The sequence below is a fragment of the Lissotriton vulgaris genome, chromosome 6, assembly GCF_964263255.1.
Source record: "Lissotriton vulgaris chromosome 6, aLisVul1.2, whole genome shotgun sequence".
Classification (NCBI taxonomy): Eukaryota; Metazoa; Chordata; class Amphibia; order Caudata; family Salamandridae; genus Lissotriton; species Lissotriton vulgaris.
In genome coordinates, this window is record NC_141694.1 from 131,688,154 (window position 1) to 131,703,715 (window position 15,562).

At 42.8% G+C, this 15,562-nt stretch overlaps 1 protein-coding gene across 1 annotated transcript in view; it reads left to right on the plus strand.

Annotated features, from left to right (window-relative positions):
• DNAH14 (dynein axonemal heavy chain 14) overlaps positions 1-15,562 on the plus strand; it is a 1,270,113-nt gene that overhangs the window by 393,186 nt on the left and 861,365 nt on the right. Inside the window, exons 24-27 of the mRNA XM_086926153.1 lie at positions 4,579-4,683; positions 4,777-4,895; positions 9,855-9,929; positions 11,624-11,711. Of these exons, the coding sequence (XP_086782279.1) occupies positions 4,579-4,683; positions 4,777-4,895; positions 9,855-9,929; positions 11,624-11,711 (387 nt within the window). The remainder of the gene's footprint in view (positions 1-4,578; positions 4,684-4,776; positions 4,896-9,854; positions 9,930-11,623; positions 11,712-15,562) is intronic.

Here is a 15,562-nt window from a genome sequence, read left to right on the forward strand (position 1 = left end):
CAAGAGGTCAGGGTACCAACTCGTACTGTGGTCGTCCGGTCCATTAGATCATTTCTGAACCAGTCCAAGGCCTTGCCCGTGACCCCCACCTCACAAAGCCGTTGTTCTAAGATGCTGTGGGAGATGGTGTCAAAGGAGGCCAATATGTCTAACAGAACGAGCATGGCTGACTGCCCGTTGTCTAAGGCAAGTCTGATGTTATCTACAACCTCCACCAGTGTGATTCCCTGAACCCTGACTGTGATGGATCAAGGAGTCCATGACTCTCCGAATGGATGGTAAGCTATTTATTGATCAACGATTTAAGTACCTTTCCAAAATACTGGAACAACGAGATAGGCCGATAGTTACTAGGTTCCTTTGAACCTGCAGAATCTTTTTTAGGATGGGCTTAATCTGTGCTGCTTTCCATCTGACCGGTATCTTTGCTTGGGCTAGTGACATATTGAATAGGTCTGTAAGTTTATCTGTAAGCACTGGGGCAATAGTTGGAAAGAGGCGAGGTGAGAATGGATCAGCTGGAGATCCTGATTTGACCTTTGCCAGGGCGTTTAAGACTTCATCTAAGGTAAACATAGTGAATTCTAGTGAAAGGGGGGTGGTGGGATCCAGAATCTTTGTATCCTGTACTGGAAAGGATCTATGGCTAGATTTGATCTTTTTCGTTGTAAATTTTTGACAAAGTGTCAATCCATTCTTGTGATAGAAAATGTATATTCTGAACAGAAGCGGGAGTAGTAAACTCATTCAATATTTTATAAAGCTCCTTATTGGAGTTGGCGGCTTTATTGATCCTGTCAATGAAATACAGCTTTTCGGTATATCTGATGCTGTCTAAATAGCTTAGATGAATCTGCTTATATTTTCCACGATCTTCTATGGTCTTCGTTTTCTCCATCTACACTTGGCATTCCTACTTGACATTTTTACAGCTTTCGAGGCTTCAGTGAACCAGGGTGAGTGTCTGGGCCTAACCTTCACCTTGGACAAAAGTGCTACTGTGTTCAAGGCCAATGTGATTGCGTCCTCAATGGCCATTGCCGCATGATCAATGTTTTCAATGTGAGCTAGTGGTGGGGGGGTTAAAGTGAGCTGAAAAGGTAGCTAGCGTGACTTTACACCATGGCCTTCTCCATGAAAGTTCACTGTTGGGAAAATATTTTTTTGTGTCTATTGGTAGAGAGAATTTTAACAAATTATGATCCAACCAGAGCAGAGGGAAGGGGGATTCCACTCCTACAATGGTTGATTTGGTGAACAGGCTGCGAGGAGCAGGGAGAGTGTGCAGGATGGTTGTCGCTGTAGTCCAGAGAAGGCCGGGCGATGAAGATCCTGTTGGCTGTTGCAGATGGTTGTTGCTGATGATTCGTGTAGGCGGTCGCTGTGGGCTGTTGATGCTGTAGCGAAGTGCAGATCTCCAATTGCCGTTTGGCACTGGCTGTCACTGTAGCGTAGAGTCAGGTTCACGAAAGGCTACCGTTGGCAGTTGTTGCAAGATCTTGTGGCGAATGGGCCCATTAGTGGTGGCCAATATCTCAAAACTTTAGGATTTCTCCTTAATCTTCAAGGAGGTATTCAGATGATGCCCCACCAAGGGTCCAGGACCTAGGTGGCACCTCTTGGGGATCTCACTCCAGCAAAGGCCAGCAGGGCTCAGGCAGGTCCAATTGCAGATCCAGGCCGGTCCAATAGCGCATGTTCTGCTTGGCAGTTGCAGGGATGCCTCTGGATCTTGTTGTGTCCCTGTAGCTCAGAAATGGAGGCCAGTCAGTTGACCCTTAGAGTCACTTCAGTGTGGGATTAAGGGTGCAGGTCTTGGCTTACTTTTCAGACAGCAGGGCCGGCTTCAAGCAGCAGGGCAGTTCTTCTTCTGTAGTATCCACAGGTCCAGGAGTATACTGAAGAGTGGTTATGATGGTCATATTTTTATACCTAATATCCTCTTTGAAGTTGCAGAAGCTTGTAGAGTTTTCCCCTTGCAGAAGTGTCTGGAATTTCCTGTCTCCCTGCCCTGGTCCCAGGCTTCCTGGGGCACAATAGGCTAGTGTTAGGTACTTTGTATGCAAGCTGGGCCAGAACCTTTAAAGTACAAGTGGGGTAAGTGACACCTCCGTCCCTCATTAAGCCAGGATGGCCTGTTCTGTCAACACCCAGGCCCTCTCTTGTGATGCTGTCTGGGAGGAGTACACAAAGACCAACTGCCAACTACACCTAGCCATATGACTCAGGAATAAGCAGCAGGCACCAAATGATTAGGACAAGAAAATCAAACTATCTAAAAGTGGCATTTCCAGAATAATGACTTCAGTTCTGACTATACCATTTGAGAGGGTTTTGAATTACAGTTCCCCAGACACCAAACATGACCTGCACCCGCACAAAGCTTGTCACTTTATACATCTAAAAACGTATACTAATATTATCCTATGGGAAAGGTAGACTTTGCAATAGTGAAAAACTCATTTAAGAGCGTTTTACTACCAGGACATGCAAAACTTAAAAGTATGTGCCCGACATTTTAAATACAATGCACCCTGCCCTATGACTGTTTAGGGCCTATCCTAGGGGAGACTTATAAAACGGAAGGTTTAGGCCTGGAAGAAGGTTTATTTGCCAGATCGAAATAGCAGTTTAAAGCTTCACATATAGGCTTTAATGGTAGGCCTGGGACATGTTTTTAAAGGCTCCTTAAATGGGTGGAACAATCCGTGCGGCTGGCTTCTTAATGAAAAGTGGGTACACAGCGCACTCAAAATTAAACTTTTTCAAACTGATATTTTGATATGGGTGCAATGTTGGAATTATGCCTACTGAGCATATGTGAACTATGACAAGAAGTGGCCTAGCCCCTGTGAGGGCAGCTGGGACTCCAACATGCAACAACCTGAGTACACATTATTAACGGTATTCACAATAATTAATCATACAACTTAATCATTTTCTTTTCACATTATTTATATGATCTTTACTTCAAGACAAACTTCATTATACAATACTCTGTACAATTAGTTTTACAATCTACTGCATTTTTACCATTCAAATTATGTACATCTAGATTCCAACCCAATGCATTTCGAGACTTTTGTCTCTTCTTCAGGGGTACATCTGTGGGAAAAAGAATATGAGACCAATATACTTGATGAAATATTCAATGTCAATATTAGTAACTCCAACCTACACTTCTGTGACCCAATCACTAACACCTATGTGTAAAACACACCAACTCAATAACTTACCTGAAATCTTTGATGATTCCTAAATGAAGCAACTAAAACAAAAAATAATAGTCAGAATATTTAATTATGATAAAAGCCTATTAAAGGTAATCTTCCCTTGAATGATAATACCTTATATCAATCAGTTTAGCTCCAATTTCACAGGATCAGCTGCTCGACAGTTCAGAAAAGTTCCACAAACAATAGTGTGGCTGCAATATTAAGAACACACAAACGGCTGTGAATAATAGTCGAATAAATATCGATTCCAAAGGAATAGGTACTGAAGGAAAGTACCATATATAATTCTCACCTCATAAAACCTTTAGTATGATTCTTTAGCGCTGTAATTTCTTTGCCTTATGTTCTCCAACTTTTCATATCATGTGTGTTCTCTACAAAACGTAATACAAGATGTCACGAGCTTCGTTAAAAAAGAACTGCATATTGAACATACTACAATTTCTGCATGTTATAGATACTGTGCGCCCGAAATTACGAAGTATCGCTTACCTCTTCCAAGTATAGTAGTTCACGAAGAACCGCTATCCCAAATCGCCTACTCCCCCAGGACACAATTTTTTAAGTTAGCCGTCAGCTTCCGCGTTGAGCCCTCACGTTCTCTAAAAAACGTAATGGCTTCTTAATAGCATTTAGTAATCAGCCCTGCATACAGGGACTTACAAATAAATTAAATGTGCCAATTAGGTGCAAGCCAATTTCATCATGTTTAAAGGAGACAGCAAAAGTTAACAGTGGTTGATAATTGTAAAGTGCACAGAGTCCTAAAAACCAAGAAAAACGCATTCAGAAAACAGGAGGAGTGAATGCAAAAGGTTTGGGGGTGACCCTGCAGAGAGGGCCAAGTCCATCACTTAGGTTTCTATGGGCCTGATTCACAAAAGTGACTTACACTTTTGAGTTATTTACATTTTTGAGTAAGTTTACTACTTTTTGGTGATTCACAAAATCTGAGTGGAAATTTGCTTACATGTCTCCACGATATCAAAGGGCCTGTGGGTATTTACAAACTGCAAGAGCTATTTACTAATGTAAGTTACTCTTACACTTTTGAGTAACTTTACACTTGGTTTTTGTGAATCGCCAAAAAGTAGTAAACTTGCGCAAAGTAAAATTACTCAAAATTGTAAGTTACCTTTCTGAATAAGCCCATAAAAATAAGCTGGGCTACTCCTGTCATAATCTTGGAATTCTTGGAATAAGCTAGGGGTACTATAAGAGTAAGTCGCACAAGAACCTTTGTAAATCAGGCTCGGTGTGTTTCCTTCGCAAGCATTGTGTGTATCCTTTGCTATGAAATTATGCAGTTATTTATTATATTAAACCCTCTTTGTTTTTGCAGGACTACCTGGAAATCAAACGACGGGGTTTCCCACGCTTTTATTTTCTCAGCAACGAAGAACTCCTTGATATTTTGGCTGAAAGCAAAAACCCTAACGTAGTACAGGTAATATTTAGATGCATGTTGCAATTCATTTGGAGGCTGGACCCAACTACCAGATCAAATATTTTACTCTGCTCGCATGTCTCTCCCCTGCAGCCTCACCTTGTGAAATGTTTTGAGAACATACGCGGGATGGACATACAGAAACAGGGAGCGAGTCTGGCAGAAGTGGTGATGATCAGATCTGCGGAGGGAGAAACCATCCCTCTGACAAAGTACAGTTATTTACATTCCCTATTGAGTCCATACTTGATATGTTGTGTTGAATATTTACTCTGGGGCCGATTCACAGAACTCCTAACTCGTAAAGTTTGGATTTTTCTCACTTTAGTAGCAGTAATGTTAGGAATTCTAATTTTACTACTACTAAATGCCTTCTATGAACACCAAAAGTAGTAAGTTTAGGATTTTGTGTCAGATTAATTTTGTGAATCGGGCCCTCAGTGTTCAATATGAATTGCTTACTGAACTGACCTGGTCTTAACAAATGAGGCATTATTGCCCTACTCTGAAGGTATTAATTAACTACTATTAACTGAACCCAGCGAAAATTGACCTTGCCTAATTGGGTGACAAGTGTATTGGCATTTGTTAACTCCCTATTAAGTAGATAAACAACTAATAAGTAGCAGCAGGTGGACTTCAATATTTAGGATAACTTCAGACTCAAGGTCATTTAGATTTTTATTTTTATTTTGGGGATGTACAAAGTGCAGCTACTGTCCGGAATCTCATTGGACCCTTAGATTGATATGTTTTTAGGTTTCCAGGTAGCCTGCGGATAGCTGCTGGTAGGAAGACCTTCATCGCTTTGTTTCAACTTCATGAACCCGAATTTGTCTACACTGCCATATTGTTTGGTGTATGTCTCCTTCCTCATATTGACATCTTAAAACAGTTGGGATCAGGGCTTTAGTTCATTCATTTCTCTGTAGTGAGGTAAAGTCTGTGTAGATACTTAAACTGTATCAGTTCCTGTCACTTCAAGATTGCCGCCTCTCTAATGGGCATTAGTGCAAAAGTCCAGTATTCAGCATCTAAGGAACCAATGTTAGTGTCTTAGTTTATTGGATGTGCCCAGTATATTAATAACATGGGTTTTATATATTGAGGATACTTTACCTTGTCTGTGGTAATTGGGACATGGTGACGTTGACCTCAAATGGTCTAAATTTTGGAATCTCGTGAAGCAGCTCAGTTATGTGTAAATGGCATTTCTTCGGGGCAAATAACGGAAGAGCGGAGACTGTTGAAGACCACGTTCTTATTGTTTGTTCTGTAGATCACAGTAAAAGATTTACTTGGGTTTGAAGTGGCAATTTACCTCAAGATAGAAATGCCCTGTTGGTCCTAACCTCCAAACCCCTATAGAGCCTCAACCTGAGGAAAGCAGGTCCTTGTCTGAAGGGGAGTAATTCATGGTCCAGCCGTTAGGTGACCAGGATGCCCTCCAGGTATCTAAGAGCACTTTAGTTTCTGGCAGTACCCAGGTGTGGAAGGAGAGTTTCCACCATAAAAGTAGTGCAGCAGGAGGCTTCGCCCATCATCCATAATTCTGTGGTGTATGCGGGGTCTGCAGATAGTACCTACATCCAGTAACTTATCTCTTGTAAATAGGCAGCTCTATAGAGTTCCAACCTTTTAATTAATTCCAATGCACTTTATCAGAAAGCTGAAGTTGGCCCAACATTTCATTGTCAAGTGAATCGGAGAGGTGAAAGCCCATGCGTGTCAATTTATAGTATTATTGCAGTCACATCTTTCTTCACTGTCATTTTACTTTTTCATAGCAGCCAAATGACTCCATGTAATGTGTGGCAACCTCAGTCCACCTTAACTTTTTAGCCAACAGAACTTTGCATGCTTTGACATGTTGTTTGACTTCTTATTGTTAAAGTTTGGCCAATGGAATTATGTGGAAATGGAAGACCATATATTATGTGGCAAGGTTAACTAAAATATGCCGCAAAAAAAGGTAAATTTAGAGGCAAAATGTGGCACGTTCTATTAGTTCACCATTTTGTCATTGTAAAACACACTAATAGTGTCCGACAAACATTTCTTATCTTATCTTATGCGGAATTTGTTAAGCGCGCGGTCACCCAGGGGTTTCATGGCGATGAAAGAAACAGATGGTCGATGGTAAGAGAAGGGGCAGATGGAATAGTGCTCTAACCGTACGCTTGTTTAAATAGCCAGGTCTTCAACGCTCTCCTGAACTGTCAGCTTGGTGCAGTTCCGGATAGACAAGGGCAGTGAGTTCCAGGTTTTTGGGGCGAGGTATGTGAAACAGGATCCGCCAAGTCGTTGTTTTTTAAATGTCGGTACCGTGAGGAGGGTCAGATGGGCAGAACGAAGATCGCGGGTCGGTTCATGTTTGTTTATGAGTTGGTTAACGAACCTGGGGCTTTTTCCGTGGAGAGCCTTGAAAATTATGCAGCCTGTCTTAAAGGTGATCCGATGGATTATGGGGAGCCAATGAAGGGAGGCCAACAGAGGTTTGGCTGACTTCCTGCGATTGCTCTTGAATATTAATCTGGCCGCTTGATTTTGCACAATCTGCAGGCGTTTAGCGATGGTGAGGGGAAGGCCCAGGTAGATAGAGTTGGAAAAGTCTAATCGCAAGAGAACCAGTGCGAGTACTACCTGGATGAGAGCAGAATGGGTCAGCAGGTGGGCGATTTTTTAAATCTTTCTTAGCTGAAAGAAGCAGGAGGAAATCACTGTTCCGGCCTGGGTTTTCAGTGAAAGGTCGGTGCTGAGAGTGACCCCAAGGCTTTTAACTGACTGGGAGGGGGATGGGGGAGTGCCCATTGAGGATGGCCAGAAATGGGGGCCCCAGCTGAGTGCGCTGTTGCTAGGGAGTACCAACTCAGTCTTTCCTGGGTTCAGCTTAAGATGGTTCTGGTCCATCCAGCTCTGGATGTGCAGCATGGTTTTTTGAAATTCCTCGACAGAGTCCGGGGAGTTGAGGGGGAATACCAGCTGCAGATCGTCTGCGTAATTGTAAATAGTGACTTTTCTATTTTTCAGGGAGTGCAGAAGGGGTTTAAGATATAAGTTAAAGAGGAGGGGAGACAGTGAGGAGCCCTGAGGGACACCGCAAGTGGTAGGGAGTGTGGGGGCTGTGAAGTTCTCCAGCTTTACAGCCTGGGATCTGTCCGTCAAGAAGGACTTAATCCAAGCGAGAGCCGCGCCGCTAAGGCCGGCTTGTTCGACACGATGTAATAGAATAGTATGGTCCACCGTGTCGAACGCGGCCAATAGGTCAAGAAGTACGAGGGCTTGGTGGGTTCCATTGTCGGCGTTGGTCCTTAGAGTGTTCTGCACGGCGAGGATCACAGCTTCGGTGGAGTGTGCCTGGCGGAATCCCGCTTGGTTGGGTTCCAGATAGTCTGATGTTTCGATGAAATTGGATATGCAGCTGGTTACATAGGCTTCCAGCAGCTTTGCGCCGTAAGGGAGAAGGGAGATGGGGCGGTAGTTAGCGAGGCTAGAAGGATCAGCACCTGGTTTCTTGATTAGAGGGACCAGGGTGGCATTTTTAAAGGAGTCGGGTACTATTCCTCTTGATAGGGAGGTGTTCAAAATGGGGAGTATGCCCTGAGGGAGTGCGGCATAGACTTCTTTCAGTATATGCGGGGGACAGGGATCATTAGGTGAGCCCGATTTAACTCGGTTCATTAATTCCCGTAATTTGGGTGAGTCAATGGGAGGGATATCCTGAAGGGTATTAGGATTTCTACTGATGTCCGGGTGGTCAGCCACAGCATGGTTGGTTTGGATGCTGTTTTTGATGATGTCGATCTTCTCCTTGAAGAAATCGTTGAGTCGGTTGCACATCATTTGTGTTGCAGGTTGAGAGGGAGAGGTTCTGGAGTCATTGCATAAATCGTTTACGACTCTGAAGATTTCGCGTGATTTGTTTTTGGCATTGGAGATTTTATCTGAGAAAAAAGATGCTTTGGCAGATAAGATAGAGTTCTTATAATTTTTGCGGGCTGTCTTGTATAATGCTCTGTCTATGGCGTGGTAGCCATGTCTCCACTTCCTCTCTAGTTGGCGGAGTTCTAGTTTCTGCTTTTTTAGGTCAGCCGAAAACCATCTGTGGGCGTCCATACGGCGGGCGCGGGAGAACGTGGTGAGGGGAGCGTGTTCGTTGCATGCAGAGCGGAGCCACTCGGTGTGTGCTTTATCCATCAGATTGATGTCTGTTGCCTGGGTAGGGATGGAGTTGGTCAGGGTGGAGAGGAAATCTTGGAGGTTTAGGGATCTCCATTTCCTGACTGACCCCCCCGAAGGCACTTGGTTTTTTGGGTGACCCTGAGTGGTGATAGAGAATTGCAATAAGTAATGGTCAGACCAGATACATGGTGAGGCCGTGGGACAAGAAGTAGAGATGTTGTGAGACCAGATGTGATCTAGGATATGTCCCTTTTCATGGGTGGGGATCAAAACGTGTTGGTGGAAGTTTAAATTTGAAAGGAAACATTTACCCACATTCCTACAGTTTAAACACTTAAACAGAGCGATCAGCAACTAAAAGGTAACTGTTACCCTTGCATATGGTCTGCTATTGTGTTGCACCACAAGCGGTGCTCATGGTAGTGACTTGATTAACAGTGTGTGGATTTTATGCAAGTGTAAAGATGTCACAAGAGACGAGGGACCATTGAGAAGCTATGATGTAGATTATATCAATGACAGATATACCAATAACTATAGAAATCCCCTATAGTGGTTGCAAGAGCTTTGTTTAGCAAATAAACACATTTTCAATCTTGAGGACAACATTTTGCCCAGCTGCACGAGCAGTGTGAGAAGGGTTTTGGTCCCAGGAACAAAAGGCAGTTTACTATTTATTAGATGCTTCAAGTATGGATTCATACAACATTTCCAAGTGGAAACAAGTAAACTTTGCAGGCCTAACATAACACATAGAAGCAGGTGGCACTGTAGGGGTCTCTTAATTCGCCCTTATCTGTGGCTTTGGTAGTGGACAGGTTTTAAGGCCTGGGCTTGTCTGTGTAGTACATCACTGTCCTGTTAAGGAAAGATAGAAGTACAAAGATGCTGAGGTTTTTGGACAGAAGCATGAGCTAGAAAGTTGAAGAAAAATAGGTGGCGAGACACTCAATATTCAATGTTGCCCATTTTCCATAATTATCTTTTAGAAAAGTTCGTGTAAGAGGTTCTGTGGAGCAGTGGCTTGGAAATGTGGAGAGCAGTATGTTCGATATTGTAAAGAGGTATGTATATTTGCCAACAATGTGCCTAAAATGCCATTCCTTCACTATTTCATGTGACGAGGCTGCACTGTCAGGAAATAAAGGAGGACAAGGAACATAAAATAGCATTATTGTCCAGCCTCGAAGTCGAATTCATTGTTACATGCATGTGCTAGCCTTGTCACCCCAGTGTTCCCTCTCTTTCCTGCCTCTCCTTACTCTATATAGTGCCTACTTCGCTCATTGTTATTTTTAGGTCTAGCATATCGACATGTTTAACTGTCTGTTGTCAAAGACCAGCTGTCTACAGTGGTTTTGATTAAATATCATTCTTGCCTTCGGTTCCCTGCTCCTGATTCAATGGTTTTCCTCAATATTGTTATGTTTGTCCCATCTCTGGCGCCTTTCTACATTACACTACTTCTGACTGGATGATTGTAGACTTCTACTGCTGACTTAAAAGGGCTCTTCCTTGATTTTCCATTCAGCACTCCATAGGAGTTCATGTCTTCTTTCCTTCCTCTCCCCCGTCCACATCTTCTCCAAAGCACCCCAGCACAAATATAGCATGTTACATCGCATGCTATTACATCGCATTCCTTTACAACGACTGTGTTGTTAGAACGTGATACCTTTACAACGCAAGTCATTAGATCAACTTGCTGTAGGGGGCGCGCTGGATTTAGGATTAGTATAATTTAGTATTCCAAATCCAACCTGCGCAACAGTAGGGAAGGTGTTGGAATCGTAAATTATACTATTCCTTAGGTAAGAGCAACCCCTACAGTAAGTCGATCTAATGACTTGCGTTGTAAAGGCATTGCGTTCTAACAACACGGTCGTTGTAACAACCGCGTTGTAAAGGAACTGCGATGTAATGTCCCCCCCCCTGGACTGCTCTGTCTTTTTGCTTTTACATATCACTCAACTGGTGTGCCACATCTTGCTTTTTCAGTTCTGTTAAATCCTTTTTTCTCTCCCCGGGAGCCCATGTTGCCATTCTCTTTATGTATGATTACACGCCTCTGCCTCACAGTGCTTCTATGCCTCCTTCCCCATTCTGCCTCCCTTTTCTAAAAATAGTTTTCATTTATTTCTTTTCGAGGGCCGACAGTTGGTAAGTGCTTCCTACTTGGCTCACATTTGTTGCTGCTACCACGTACTTTATTTTTTATTTTTACTTTGCCATTTTAAAATGACCATTGGCCATGTTGGGAATGATTTAAAAAAAGCCAAAATGGCCACTGGTAAGATGTCTGTTTTGTTCACGCATTCTTAAAAGAAAAAAAATTCCAAATGTCCATCAGGCCCTGGTCAAAATTCAGAAAAACACATGTATGTGTGCGCGCACGCCCTCCTAGTAAAGCGTTTAGACAGGTTTTTACGGCTATAAAATCAAGCTATGCTTAAATTACCCAAAAAACGGTCCAGCGAAATTTGCTATGTAAACATTCCACAATAGTTCTGTTGAAAACCCTCCATTGCACCCACAAGGCTGAACAGAACATAGGATTTAAAACTTGGGAAATATTTCCCTGATAGATCTAAATTTGGAAATTGAAAGTTAGAAAATAAACATTTTGAAAATATACGTTTAACGAACCATATGTTTAGGTAACTAAAAGTAAAGTCCAGAAATTGCAGTAGGGGTGAATTTTATTTCATGAAAACATTTGCCTCTATTTATTTAATTTCTGTATATTTGGTCCTTGCAGACTTATGAAATCTGGAGTCGCGGACTGGAACCAACTAGAGTTTAAGAAGTGGGTGCTCGCTCACCCCGGGCAGGTGGTGCTTGTTGTGGTAAGTGCATCCGCTTGCGCATTTGATTATATTCAAACCATTGAAAAGCAGACGAGGTTGATCTTCAAGATAATTGTTTTGTGATTAACATTTCCATTTGTATAGCTCTGAGAGTTTCATGTACAAGATGCAGGTGTCTGAGAGGTTATGAACTTTGTTAAATTGCACCTCAGTATGTATCTCAAACATGTGCATTTATACTTATATATGGAAAGCCTATGGTAGGTGCACCAAAGCACTTTAGGTTATGGGAGTGAGGTGCTGGGGAATGATGTAAGATTGTGTGCTTCAAATATGGATTCACAACTTTCAGTTCTATTACAGTTCCGGGATTTTTCATTGCATTTCACATATTTACATTTTTCAGGACACGGAGATTAATTTGTCTGCCTGTAATCAAATGATTTTCAATAAAGTGTAGAGGTTGGAATTCAAATCCAAGTCCCCAAGTGTTGCTAGACTAGCCATTAGACTACACCCTCAGTTTTGTGTAACGGTCCTTCAATCTCATGAAAATGGGAAAATAACACATTATGAAGTACCGCAGCTTTATTTATTAGAAGAAAGAAAAGTTTATTGTTTCAGTTAATTAACACCATAACAATACATTTTGGTCAGTAATGGCAGTTACCGACCACATTTCAAGCAACCTAAATGGCTGTTCTGCTCTCAAGATTGCATTAAATTTGCTCATCACGTTTAAGATGGCTAAGTAATTAAAACTCCCTTTATCTGGACATTTCACATATTAATAATCATATAGTAGTCAGCATTTGTCACATTTCAGATTAAATCCAGTCACACAAGTTTGGACATTACCCCAAATATAATTTTTAATTGCTTACTGCACTTGTTAAATATGTTGCCCCAGAGGTACTACCATAGTGGTTGGAAAAAGTTGTTGCAAATCAAGTTCTGATTTTTGGCACCCGGTCTGTGAATTTACGAAGCAACTAATGTACTATTAGGTTTGTTTGCAGAATGACCTGCCTAATGAAGGTCAATTAAGAAAATCACAATTTAGACCACCCACCTATTGCCTACTAACACACAAAGGCTGGCTTCATACCCTAACTTTTTTAGGGCTCGCGCCTGCGTTGCAGAACGCAGCCCTGCTTGCGCAGCGAGAGCCCTTTTGTATGGGGTTTTTAAAGCTGACCACACGCTTGTGTGTGTGAGCTGTCTGGTTTTGGCTTTCGCATGTTTTTTTTACAAAAAAAGGCACACAATTGGGCAAAGGCGGGCGCATGTCCCGCCTTCGCTACGCCCATTCCCGACGGTGGATAGCACGCGCCGCAGCGGGCGTTCACCTGCTGACGCGCTCCCTCCCCCGCTCCTCTGTGGTGCTCGCGCACCACTATTTGTTGACAATAACGATCACGACATGATCGCATTCAGTGCCGCTTGTTTTCTTTACTTTTGGTAATATCGCGGCACCCGCGCTTTACTTTTAACATTAAAAGTAAAGCGCGGGTGCCGCGACTATACCAAAAGTAAAGAAATAGATTTTGTTTTTCTATTTCTTTACTTTTGGTATAATCGTGGCACCCGCGCTTTACTTTTAATGTTATAAGTAAAGCGCAGGTCCCGCGATGATACCAAAAGTAAAGAAATAAAAAAAAACATCTATTTCTTTACTTTTGGTATAATTGCGGCACCCGCGCTTTACTTTTAATATTAAAAGTAAAGCGCAGGTGCCGCGATTATACCAAAAGTAAAGAAATAGATTTTTTTTTCTATTTCTTTACTTTTGGTATAATAGCGGCACCCGCACTTTACTTTTAATATTATAAGTAATGATACCAACCAAACCAACTCAGCCTCTCATGCGTGTGATTAGGTCACTCATGTACCCAGGGATATGGGATTGATTGTCACCTGATCTTGGAATCCTTTGTCCACACTCCCTCTTCTTTCTAATGAGTGGTTATTTCAATATTAACTGAGCTGTTTCTTATACACTTAAGTTTGTACTTCAGAATTGGTTGTAAGTATTGTTATGTTTAGATTTCAGGTTATAGTATTTGCAGACTGATTCAGGGTGACTGCCTCACTCTGAGTCAATATGGACACTGTCTCTAGTCCTGAACTTTTAACTTACAAGTCACTGATTTCAAGTGTGTTAGTCTAATAGGTTCCAAGGAAGCAAAACAACCAAGAAAGCATTAGGCTCTCACAAAAAAGTCCTGGACTGGAAATAGTTTCCGTAATGACCTAGAGGGCGGTGGTCACCCTCAACTGATTCGAAATTTTGCCACAGGCTATCCCTGAGAGAGGACACCGAAGTTTCCAAAATAGATTTTTAATCCCATTTGAGCCGAAGATTCTGTTTAAATTTTTGTTCAAATTGACTTTTGCCTGGTCATCGGAACGCCATATAGGGGACATACTTCTGCTTCTCATGTTGACAGTGGCTCCACTCTAGTTTACATCTCATGTGTATGGCAGGTCTTTTATCTCAGGCACTAAGTGTTATATGCAGTGCAGACTTGATTGCATGTAGCACTTGCTGATATAACTGCTTTTGCATACAGATGCTGTGTGTTCAAGGGCAACATACTAAATTATACAAAAAGTGATGGATGGAATGCTTGAATTAATCTCTGCCACTGGTTATCAATCGGGGCCATATCCCAGTCCATCATTATTTTGCACACCATGCACCTCAGTTTGTTTGTCTGGTTCAGGCAGGATAGTTCCCATTGGAGAAGGGTCACAACTGATTTGCAAACAGCTGGGCCGAAACTGAGGTGGCGTGATGTGCAAAATAATTATGAATTGGGATTCTAGGATTGACATTCCACATCTACAGCCACCAACAAAAATGTGTGGGTGTAGGTACGCTTAGGCGCATGTGCTGATGCTTGCATACTTTCAGAGGTCAAATAAGCAACTCATTTTAATGTCTCTCCAACTCTTCAGCAAAAAGTCTTAACATTTGCAGCGGACATGTCATGGCACATTTAGTCTCATGTCCCCAGTGCAGGCTAAGCACCTTGCAGTGGCGTAAAGAAAATCGGAGTCCCCACCCCCAACCCACAAAGTACATGGAGTGGACCCCCAGCACCGCTGGAACTATGTGGGCTTTTGTTACGCCACTGGCCCCTCGTTCCACCTCCTGGTTAGTTTAGCAGTCAGGATTGTGTGATGAATGCAGTCCAGGCTCCTGCCCTCACAGCAGAGAATCCTCTCCTGCGAGGGCCTGCGTCAGCAAACTCACCTGGGACAAAGGTTTACAGAGGCGGTTAGTGAGGCATAGCTGCGCGGCACCTCACGTCTTCAGCGTCAGCCGATTTCCCATGCTGACTAGAGTTGTGTGTTCTAGTGTGGCAGTTGTGGCCTCCAGGTTGAACCCCTTGTGGTGGTGTCTTTCTGTCAGTCACAGTCTCCGGCCTGATTAAGGCTTCCCATTTCAGTGGAGACAGAACTTTGTACTCACAGCATCACTAGCAGCAGCACCGTCTCTTGAGGCTGTGGCAAACTGGCAGGTGACACAGGATATTTGTTCTGGCACAGCCTTATGCAACTCACCCAGAACCTGTGCAGAGTGACCTGGAGGACTCCTCAACGACACATTTCATTGCTGGCTGCAGGCTCCGGCATGATGCTTTCCTCTCCCAGAAGGTAGGCAGACTTCCATTCTCCACAGACAGATCCTCACCTTTTTTAGTAAAAAGTGCAAACTTATGATGATGTCCCCTCTCCTCTGGGAGACTGGCTTTCAGACGGAAATGAGCACTCATTACAAAGCAGTTATTTGAGCACTCTGTGGAGCACTCCCTTCTATGGCCCGCTTGGAACTGGAGCGAAGTGGGATGAGTTGGGTACAACTTTTATTTACATTTTCCAGA